At 37.6% G+C, this 12,267-nt stretch overlaps 1 protein-coding gene across 2 annotated transcripts in view; it reads left to right on the top strand.

Annotated features, from left to right (window-relative positions):
- Positions 1-334: 334 nt before the first annotated feature.
- Positions 335-12,267, top strand: part of SHROOM4 (shroom family member 4) — a 135,820-nt gene continuing 123,887 nt past the window's right edge. For both annotated transcript variants that reach the window (XM_047844495.1, XM_047844493.1), the window contains exon 1: positions 335-455. In XM_047844495.1, coding sequence (XP_047700451.1) covers positions 340-455 — 116 coding nt within the window. In that variant the 5' untranslated portion in view covers positions 335-339. The remainder of the gene's footprint in view (positions 456-12,267) is intronic.

The raw sequence follows: 12,267 nt of genomic DNA, 5'->3' as shown, positions 1-12,267 counted from the left end.
CACTGTCCCATTCCTTCCAAACATTATTCTCATTTAGAAGCACTTTTCTTCCCAGATGAACCATGGATTCCTCCAGAGCAGAAATTGCATTATTTCTGTGTTGTCTCCTTCCTGAAGGGTTTGCCCAAGCTTTGCCTTCAGTAAGTAATGACCTGTGATGAGCTTCTTAGCTGTTTCTTGGAGCTTCCTGGAGCCATCCCCCAGTACTACTTGAGGCTCAGAGGTTGGGAGGAACCAGGATGTCGAATTTTGGGTAAGGGGTCATCTCACCACCTGCTTTCTGTTTTGTTCTCTACAACACAGATTGAAGATGGGGGCAAGGCAGCCTTGTCCCAGAAGATGAAAACCGGTGATGAACTGGTGAATATCAATGGCACTCCACTGTATGGATCCCGCCAAGAGGCCCTCATCCTCATCAAAGGCTCCTTCCGGATCCTCAAGCTGATAGTCAGGAGGTAAGGCACAGGGAGATTTTCTGTAAGGAACAGGGACCGCTGAGACCACTTGGTTGGTACTAAAGAAAGCCTCAATACAGTTATGTCTCTTATCAGTATCATCAGAGAAAGAGGTGTTTCTCATAAACCGAATTTTGCAGACAGCTGAAGCAGAGTGGCATAGGAGAAAGGGTCTTTGGTTCAACTCATGACACTGCCACATATTACCCATGTTACCTTAGTTCACATCGATGGCACTACCCGTGTCATCTTGGTTAAACTTATTTCACATCTGCAAGACTTGGTCTCCCTATTTGCTACTGAGAGAACTAAATGACTCCATACACACCAAGAGCCTATCTAACCTGATGTTCTTCTGTACCCTTCATAACAAGCTGCCACTGCTCAATCACATAGATTTATTTCTTTTTCAAGTTTTTATTTAAATCAATGACACCTATTTAAAGAGACCCTACTACCAGCCATTATAGGCATTCTGGAAGCTGTGGCAGCCTCTAAGATATAAACGCTGCCCTTAAGGAATATATAGCCTGATAGGGGAGAAAAGACACACGTGTGACAAATTAATTAGCGATACATTTTTGAAAAAAAGCAATAAAGGAGATTTCACAGGGTGAAGGGTGATTGTCAAGTGGATTGTTCAGACAGAACTTGCTACTATAATTCAAGAGAAAGTACTTCAGAAGAGATTGATAGGGTAAAAGTTCAGAGAGGAGGTGGAATTTGAGCTAAAGGTTAGGTAGAATTAGACAAATAAGACATCAGGAGGAGAAAGGCACTCAAGAGAAGTAGAGTGGCATAAGCAGAAGGAAGGTAAAGACATATTTGAGCATAGTTATGCTGTTGCTACTACATATCTGGTTGTTGGTAAATTTTCCATATGGCTTCTCTTTCATTTTGCTGCTGTATCTTTGCTCTGTACTACTGGAGCTCATACTTCTCCCTTCTATTAGTTTCCTGCATCCTGTATACATGTCTGAGTTTCTCCATCTTAATTATTTTTATTAAAAATATTTTAAGCCATCTTCCCATCATCATACTTCCCCTTCTGGCTACTGCCCCATCTTTCTCCTTTTGTTAATACTTAGTCTTTTAAAAGAAGAGTGTGTACTCACCACCTTCATCTACAGTTTGGCTTTCCACCCACCGCAGTCCGAATTGTGCCTCTAGAACCCCACTGAAACTACTCTGTCAAAAGCTACATATTACTTCCTAATTGTCAAAGTCAATGGATTATTTTCAGTCTTTATCATGTGTGACTGGCATATGACATTTGACATTGTTGCTCTGGATTATGTCCTCCTTGGTGAAATTCTCCTTTCTTGCTTGCACGACACATTTTCTTGTTCTTTTCCTACCTCTCAGCTCATTTTTTAAATATTTCTTTTTATTTCAAGTTTTTATTTAAATTCCAATTAGTTAACATATATGGTAAAATTGGTTTAGGCATAGAACTTGGTGATTCATCACTTACATACAACACCCAGCACTCATCACAAGTGCCCTACTTAATACTCATCACCCACTTAGCCCATCCCCTGGCCACCTCCCTACATCAACTCTCAGTTTGTTCTTTACAGTTAAGAGTCTCTCATGGTTTGCTTTTTTTTTTTTTTAGAATTTCTTTCAAGAGTAATCAGATTTTTTTAACTTAAATTCAAGTTAGTTAACATACAATATAATCTTGGCTTCTTGACTAGAACCCGGTGATTCATCTCTTACATATGACTCCCAGTGCTCATCCCAAAAAGTTCCCTCCTTAATGGCCATCACCCATTTAACCCATCCCCCCACCCCATCTCCAGCAATCCTCAGTTTGTTCTCTGTATTTAAAAGTCTCTTATGTCTTGTCATCTTCTCTGTTTGACTGATGAATGGATAAAGATGTGGTACAAGGGATACAGGAGTACTGATGCATAGGGGCACTTGTACCCCATTGTTTATAGCAGCACTCTCAACAATAGCCAAATTATGGAAAGAGCCTAAATGTCCATCAACTGATGAATGGATAAAGAAATTGTGGTTTATATACACAATGGAGTACTACATGGCAATGAGAAAGAACGAAATATGGCCCTTTGTAGCAACGTGGATGGAACTGGAGAGTGTGATGCTAAGTGAAATAAGCCATACAGAGAAAGACAGATACCATATGTTTTCACTCTTATGTGGATCCTGAGAAACTTAACAGAAACCCATGGAGGAGGGGAAGGAAAAAAAAAAAAGAGGTTAGAGTGGGAGAGAGCCAAAGCATAAGAGACTCTTAAAAACTGAGAACAAACTGAGGGTTGATGGGGGGTTGGAGGGAGGGGAGGGTGGGTGATGGGTATTGAGGAGGGCACCTTTTGGGATGAGCACTGGGTGTTGTATGGAAACCAATTTGACAATAAATTTCATACATTGAAAAAATAAATAAAATAAATACATGAATCACTTGTTTAAAAAAATGATGTGGTATATATATATATATATATATATATATATATATATATATAATGAAATACTATTTGACAATGAAAAATAATGAAATCTTGCCATTTGCAACAACTTGGATGGAACTCGAGTGTATTATGCTAAGCTAAATAAGTCAGCCATAGAAAGACAGATATCATATGATTTCACTCACATGTAGAATTCGGTAAACTCAACAGATGAACATAGCGGGAGAAATCATTTGCTTTTTAACACCAGGCTCCTCTACTACCTGATCTTCCTCTGATCATCCATTAAATGTTGGTGTTTTCTCTAGTTCCACTCTTTCTAACTTCATTAATATACCATGGAAAACCTCACTCAGTTATAGAGCTTCAATTATCATTTATATGTATCTGTGACTATATCTCTTGAGCCCCAGACCCATATAGTCAACTGCCTACCAGACATCTATACTTAAATGTCTCAAAAGCATTTCAAGCACAATATGCTCAAAACCTAACATATAATCTTCTCCTCCCAAGCCCCTTATCTCTGTGCCTGGGATCAACTATGCCCTCAACCAAACCAGAAACACAGAAGCCATCTGTAATTCTTCCACTGTTCTCATGCTCTACATCCAAGTGATTTATCTTGAGGGAATACATAAGAGAGAAAGGGTTTTAAGTTAGTAAGGGTGAGGTTACATAGGATCCCATTGATTTATTGGATAACTTGCTGGTACCTAAGATTAAGCTATCCCTGCTCACATACCTGGATAGGAAGGGACATGTTAATAAATGCCTTACACAACAGACACATTGTTACTGATTCAGTCTTGAATTGGTCAGGATTTACGTTTTATTTTTTATTTTTTATTTTTTTTTTAAATTTTTTTTCAATGTTTATTTATTTTTGGGACAGAGAGAGACAGAGCATGAACGGGGGAAGGGCAGAGAGAGAGGGAGACACAGAATCGGAAACAGGCTCCAGGCTCTGAGCCATCAGCCCAGAGCCCGATGCGGGGCTCGAACTCACGGACCGCAAGATCGTGACCTGGCTGAAGTCGGACGCTTAACCGACTGCGCCACCCAGGCGCCCCATGGATTTACGTTTTAGATAAGGCTTCTTGGAGAGGTCGCTTGGTAGTTTTTCCTTTAGAGTCAGATCCATGTATGGCACTGCCTAGTTCCATCACATGGGAAATAATAGTTCCTATATAATGGCACTGTTGTGATGATTATATAAGGCAATTTATATAAAATGCCTTTCATGTAGTGAATTCTCAAGGAATCTCATTCCCATTCCTTTCCCTGGGGTATAAAAGAAGGATAATTGGAGTAACTAAGCATTATTAAATAAGGAGAACATCAGAACTCTAGTGTGCTTTGCAGCCTAACCTTCAAAGCACAAAATTCACAGGGAAATCATTAGGGGTGACAAAGATGTGAACATGAAATAGAGGTCCCTGTGAGATACTGGTTATACACAGATACCAGCACTTGGAGGGAGTGTAGATACCATCCATGGTGGCTTCTGAGTCAGTCCTAAAAATGAGAGTATCTGGGTGTGTCACCTACTCAATCTCTCCTGGTGAGCTCCATGTTCTCTTTGTTCCTGCTGTAGCAACATCTCAGGAATAGTTGTAATCCTGGCTTTGGAGATAGTAGGGCCCTTTGGTTTTCATGGTGTGGCAGGTCCTATGGCTCCCAGAACCTACTCTGTCTACCCTTTCAGCCTCCCATCTCAGCCGCCTATTGGAGGAGGGGCTCAACGACATAATTTATTAGGTGATGCTGCCCTCTTGTGGAAAACTGAACCTTCATGTATGGATTACCCCAGGAATGGTATAGGGCATTTATTTATTCCCCCTTTCTTAGTCCAAATGATTTCTTGGATTTATGAAGGAACTCTTAGCACATAAAAGAAATGGTATCTCCTTGATATTTAATATTTAGCCTAGTGTTTTATACTAAAGTAGAAAAACTTTGGTTTGAGTAAGCAATCAACTGGCAAAGATTCAACACTCAGCTTTAGGTCTGTACTTGAGCCCTTTGGGATGAATATAATGAGAAAGAAGAACTTTAGAAAATGGCCTATTTTACCTCCTTCTAATCAGTCCATTTTCCAAATAAGGCCAAATAAATTTTCCAAATAAATGACCATGTCATTTATCTACTTGGAAACAAAACAAAACAGGAACAATAACCATATAATCATGTTGGTCCCAAAAGATTTATTTTGCATTTATATTTATATCCTTATATTTAAGTATTTTATATTCATGAGACATATTTTTACATCCAAATATTTAAATAAATAACTATTGGCAATACAAGAAGAAAACTTACAGAAATGTCTTTATGGAAGACTTCCCACAATTTAGCTATGACATATAGAGTAAGTAAAAATAAGTACTTAGAATATATGAAAAACATAATTCATCAGATTTAATTAGTACCAAAAATTATATTTGATGGACAGTGAATATACCCTCTTTTCAAATATCCAGAGAACATTTTTTAAATGATCATATGGTATACAACAAAGAAAACCTTTGCATACTGTTACAAGTAGAAATCATACTTGCCCTGTTCTCTGATGATAATGTAAAACTTCTACAAATATAGAAACAAAGCTAAACAAAAGTCTTCCATTGCTATAATATTTCAGAACACATTTATATGCAAGTATTAGACAAAAGAAACACTAGCTTCTAGTGACTAATAAAAAATAACAAAAATGAGATCAGGACTTATAAAAACTTTGAGAGCAATATTCAGAAGTAAATTCATAACCTTAAATATTTCATTATTAAAAATGAAGAATGAAATTACATGATTAAGAATCCAATATAATATTAAGCCAAGGGCTATGTTGTTTTTATGGGGAGATGAATTAAGTAGATAAGCCTCCAGCAAATTTAATTAAGAAAACAAAGATAAATTATAAATAAAATTTAAATGATAAATGGAATATAACAGCAAATACAAAGAAGTTTTCTTAAATTATAGGAAACTACTGTAATTTTACCTCAATAAATTTGAAAATCTCACCAAGTTTGAAATATAAAATGTTAAACACCAAGCATTAGTAAGAAATTCAAAACTTAAATGGGCCTGCAACTGTAGAAACCTTGAAAACAATTATCAAAGAGAAAGTACCAACAATACTTTAGGACCACATGTTTTTTTTCTTCACATTTTCTAGGAATAGCCAATTCTATAACAGTATTATAGAATTGTTATAGAACACTGTTATAGAAATGAAAATCTTACAGAGTTATTCACATTGATTTTGAAACTAGCATCATTCTAATACCAATATCTGATGGACGGTTCCAAAAAGAATATTCTCTTCAGGTTGTAAGCTTAGATACAAAACCTATAAATGAATTTTATCAAATCTATTTCAATAAAATTGCACAATAACAATTCATAGCAAATGTTAAAAGGTAATTTTTTAAGGTAAAAATCTTAACTTATAATGATATAAAAATGAACATATGTTAAAGATTTTATTGAGGAAATTGTAAGGTGTTACAACGAGCTCAAAGGATAAGTCAAAAAAGCACAAATTTAATTTAAAACAACAATAGACCAGAATAACCAATTAGGAGCTATAAGGAGAAATATATTCCATTCATGATAGCAACCAAACACAAAAAATTCTTAGGAATGGCCTTAAGAATAAATATGTATAACAGAAAGAGGATGTATATGGTAAAAATTATAGAACTATACAGAATGAGAAAATGTGTATAAGTAATTTATGATCATGTGGGTAAAGTCTCAGGGCATTGTATTAAATGATAAAATATCCATTCATCAGTTGATGGACATTTAGGCTCTTTCCATAATTTGGCTATTGTTGAGAGTGCTGCTATAAACATTGGGGTACAAGTGCCCCTATGCATCAGTACTCCTGTATCCCTTGGATAAATTCCTAGCAGTGCTATTGCTGGGTCATAGGGTAGGTCTATTTTTAATTTTCTGAGGAACCTCCACACTGCTTTCCAGAGCGGCTGCACCAATTTGCATTCCCACCAACAGTGCAAGAGGGTTCCCGTTTCTCCACATCCTCGCCAGCATCTATAGTCTCCTGATTTGTTCATTTTGGCCACTCTGACTGGCGTGAGGTGATATCTGAGTGTGGTTTTGATTTCTATTTCCCTGATAAGGAGCGATGTTGAACATCTTTTCATGTGCCTGTTGGCCATCCGGATGTCTTCTTTAGAGAAGTGTCTATTCATGTTTTCTGCCCATTTCTTCACTGGGTTATTTGTTTTTCAGGTGTGGAGTTTGGTGAGCTCTTTATAGATTTTGGATACTAGCCCTTTGTCCATGGGGGAGGGGAAGGAAAAAAAAAAGAGGTTAGAGTGGGAGAGAGCCAAAGCATAAGAGACTGTTAAAAACTGAGAACAAACTGAGGGTTGGTGGGGGGTGGGAGGGAGGGGAGGGTGGACGATGGGTATTGAGGAGAGCACCTTTTGGGATGAGCACTGGGTGTTGTATGGAAACCAATTTGACAATAAATTTCATATATTAAAAATAAAATAAAATAAAATAAAATAAAATAAAATAAAATAAAATAAATGATAAAATAAAAAAGCCAAGACACAATTTAATGGACAGTGTGTTCATATGCCCTGATTTAGGCATGCTCTCTATACACAACTTCCAAAGCATTATTCCTCCACCCTCATGCAGAATCTCTTCACTTTTGAAATCCAAATATGCAGGCTTTGGCATTTTCCTTTCCCTACCACTGGCATCTATCAGCCTCCAGGTCATTCTCCCACTTCCATTTTATACTTTGGCACCTGCTTCACCATCATCTTCCCTACCTCAATTCATACTGTCATACTGAAATATTTCATTGTCCTTGTAAAGGATCACAAACTTTAGTTTTATGAGTCTTTGATTATAACTTCAGCAACAAACTCTCTATAGCAGGAGCTTCCTCCTCTGACTGTACTATGGACCTTGTCAGTCTTTCAGTCAACATGTATTAATTGAATGTCTAACTTATGCTAGAATCTGGAGAATCAATCATGAATAACATAGGTATGGTCTCTGCTCTCATGGCCTCTGACACTTTCCAGTCTTTCTGACAGGGTTCCTTGAATCACAGGACAAAGAAAGTCAGTTGTGTCCCATTATCTTAGTATCCTCAAGGATGACACATAACTAGAAGCGTTCTAGATGCATAAAAGAGAAATTAACTTATTTCATACAATGGATGCTTTTGGGCTGTGATTCTTGCTGGTGAACATCACTTAAGAACAGATTATTAAAATGCAGATTATTGAGTACCACCAGAGACCTACTGACTCAAAACTCTGGGGCACGGTGCCAAGCAATGTGTTTTAACAAAGCTTTCCAGGTGAAAAGCATATAGTTTGAGAACGACTGCCTCAAGGCATTAAAGGATTAATTAAAGGATTTTCAGGAATCTGTTGTGAAAGACTAAATTCACCTTTCTGATAGCAATCTCTTCTCCTTCTCCTTCTCCATTCTCTTCACAGCTACTTTTTAATATCATCAAAGTCTCAAATATCATTTTCTCCTATTCTTCCAGTCTCCTATAATCACCATGGCCCATGACTCTCCTTACTCTACTCACTGAATCTGAGCATCTTCATTCATTCATGGTTTTAACTACCACCTCTGTGCTCATAACTGTATCTCTAGTTCTAATCTGTCCCCAAAATTCATATGTACAGTAGCCTGGTAAAAATATCCATGGGAAAACCCAACAGTAAATGCATTGCAAAGTGTACAAATCTGAATTCATTATCTAGCTTATAAAACTCTCATTCCAATAGCATTTGGTGATACTTTCATCCACCTAGTCATCTAAGTGAGAAACCCAAGTCGTTCTTGACTTCTTTCTCTCCTCACTAAGCCATGTTAATTTTACCTTCCAGATGCTTCTATAATTTATCCTCTTCTCATCATTTCCATTACTTTTGCCCTGGTTCAGGCCCTCATTATCTCACCCTTGGACTTTTTCAGTAGCCTCTCAGCTGTCTCAGATCTGTCTGCCAAAGTGTTGCCACAGAGATATATCTAAAATAGAGATTCAATTATATCAATCCCCTGCTGAAAACTTGTCAGTGGTCGTCATTGCCCAAAGGCATGGTGTGTGTGTGTGTGTGTGTGTGTGTGTGTGAGCCTATGGTATATATATACCCACCATGGTATATATATTTTATAGCTTCATCCCTACCCTTACCTACAACTTCATCTGGCATTCCTTATATTTGATTTTAGAGCAATAACATTGCCCAAGAATTTCATGCTGTTTATCAATTCTGTGACTGTGTTCATTCTCTGCTTTTTACTTGGAGCCTGCTTTCCCCTTTCTCTGCTTACTTAATGCCTTCATATTAACATTCTTTAAGACTCAGATCTGGGGCTAATGTTTATGGGATACTTTCTTTAATGCCTTGGGTTAAGTTAGGTGGCCTTCTTCTGACTCCCAGAGAACCATAGAACTCTAGCTTTTATCACATTGTATTGAAATAATTTGTTTCTGTATTAATCTTCCACATTAGACTAGACAGGGGTAGGCACACTTTAGCCCATGGGCTAATTCTGGCCCACTACCTGTTTTTGAGTGGTCTGCTAGCCATGAGTGTTTTTTAAAAATATATTTTTAAATGGTTGGGGAAAAAAAAACAAAAGAAAAATAGCATTTCATGACATATGAAAATTATATGAAAGTCAAATTTCAGTGTCCATAAATAAAGTTTTATTGGAACAAAACTATGCCTATTCAACAACAGCACAATTTAGTAGTTCTGATTGAAACTCTATGACCTGAAAAGCCTAAAAGTGCTTTTTATGTGGGCCTCTACAGATAAAACATTTTGCCAACTCTTGGGGGCATGAGAGAAGGCACTGCTTTGTATGTATTGTTGTATCCCTAGCATCTAATATATGTATGGCCCATTGGAAGGATTCAGAATTTTTTATTTATACATCTTGATATAGGGAAGCAGAGAATATAAGTAACTGGTCCACTTAGTAGTTATATTGTCATGGTCACCTGAACTGGCAGGTAAGATTGTATTCAGTCTCTTGTGAGTATGCTTATTTGTGACTCTTGTTTTTCAGTAACTGATCAGCTCTAGACATACTGATCAAAAAACAAACAAAAAATCTAGTTTTTGTCCTGAAAACCTGATGTCCAGATCTTAGATCAACATGAATATGAAAAGGAACTACCATATTTTGGGGCTTTGTCCAGTCTACCTGCCAACTTCCCTAGTTACCTCTCTCTGTTGTTTTCATTATACCCATGTGATCTACAATTAAATGGAAGCTGTTAAACTGTTAAAACTGATTAAAACTGTAATTATCCTGTTGTGTATTAATATACCAGGGATATGCTGCCTAACTAAAGCCAATAGGCATGTCCCAGCTCTGTGTCTTCCCACTGTTCCACTAAAGCCAGTGGGCATGACCTGGTCCTACAGTCTTGCTCTGCCTTGTTAAAGCCAGTGGACATGTGTAGTCCACACAGGAGAAACCCCTTGATCTCCTGGATATTATGGCCAGGGGCCTTGCATCTCTATGTCAATAGGACTGAAAAATTCAGAGACACAGTTCTTGGCAGGCTACCACTACCAGGGCATTGCACAGGCAGCAGGCACACCCTGAGTCTTCCCGTGAAAAAGGCCTATTTACTTGTCCTGGAGCTTCAACCTTAGGGATAGGTGTCAGGTTTCCCATACATATAGAGGCTAAGGAGATAATCTTAGGGAACATAGGCTGGGGAATGCCATATTTGCCTTGTTACACTTTGCTGGTACCCTCCAGAAAGGTGCTCGTACATTGTTCAGAGCCCTCATTTTTACAACTGTTGCCTAGGGGAAACCTCCAGATTGCTGGGACAGGCCAGCAAGGATTATGACTGCAGTCCCACATGTCTGTATATATTTGCATACATTAAAACCTGCTGCCTGAGGGGCTGACTTCCAATCAGCCTGAAACTAGGTGCTGATTGAGAGGACAGATCTTGGCATACCCTCAAAAACTGGCAACTATTAAGAATAAATCAGGCTAGTTAAATAATCACAAACATTTCAGAGACAACTAAAAGCAAGGGCAAAGTTAAATGATAAGGTTTATCACCTACACAGGCTGCTCCTCTAAGGCTGGGAGATAGAGCTGTTTCACCTAATACAGAGAAACAAACAGACAGTCAAGCAAAATGAGGAAACAGAAAAATATGTTCCAAGCAAACTAACAAGATAAAACCTCAAAAAGAAATCTTAATAAAATAAAGATAAGTAATTTACTTGATAAAGAGCTTAAAGTAATAGTTATAAAGATGTTCACCAAACTTTAAAGAACAATGGATAAACACAAGAACTTCAACAAAGAGATAAAAAATATGAGAATGTACCAAAAAAGTCACAGAGCTGATATAGAGGACAAACTTATGGAGAATAATGAAGCAGAAAACAAGAGGGAGACTAAGGTTAAAGAGCACAACTTAAGAATTAGAGAAATCAGTCACTCATTAAAAAGGAACAACATCAGAATCATAGGGGTCCCAGGGAATGAAGAGAGAGAGAAAAGGGGGTAGAAGTGTTATGTGAGCAAATCATAGTGGAAAACTTTACTAACCAGGGGAAAGACACAGACATCAGAATCCAGGAAGCACAGAGGACTACCATAAGATTCAACCAAAAATGACCATCAAGGCATAACATAGTCAAATTCACAAAATACTCAGGCAAGGAAAGAATCATGAAAGCAGCAAGGGGGAAAAAAGCCCTTAACCTACAAGGGAAGACAGATCAGGTTTGCAGCAGACCTGTCCACAGAAACTTCACAGGCTACAAAACAGTGGCAGGATATATTCAATGTGCTGAATTAGAGAAAAATTTGCAGCCAAGAATTCTTTATCCAGCAAGCCTTCATTTAAAATAGAAGAGATAAAAATTTTCCCAAACAAAAATTAAAGGAGTTTGTGACCACTAAAGCAGCCCTGCAAGAAATTTTAAGGGGGACTCTCTGAGGGGAGAAAAGAAAAAAAGAAAACCAGAGGCAACAAAGAAAGAGAAGACCAGAGAAACCACCAGAAATTCCAACTCTACAGGCAATATAATGGCAATAAATTCATATCTTTCAGTACTCTAAACGTCAATGGACTCAACCCTCCAAACAAAAGACATAGGGTAACAGAATGGATAAGAAAACAAGATACATCTATATGCTGTTTACAAGAGCCCACTTTAGAATTAAAGACACTTTCGGATTGAAAGTAAGGGGATGGAGAACCATCTCTCATGCTAATGGTCAACAAAAGCAAATCGAAGTAGCCATACTTATATATACAATCTAGAATTTGAAATAAAGACTGTCACAAGAAATGAAGAAGGGCA

This window comes from Prionailurus viverrinus, chromosome X, assembly GCF_022837055.1.
Source record: "Prionailurus viverrinus isolate Anna chromosome X, UM_Priviv_1.0, whole genome shotgun sequence".
In the NCBI taxonomy this organism is placed as follows: domain Eukaryota; kingdom Metazoa; phylum Chordata; class Mammalia; order Carnivora; family Felidae; genus Prionailurus; species Prionailurus viverrinus.
The sequence above is the reverse complement of the archived record's forward strand: the minus strand, read 5'-3'. Positions and strand labels throughout refer to the sequence as shown.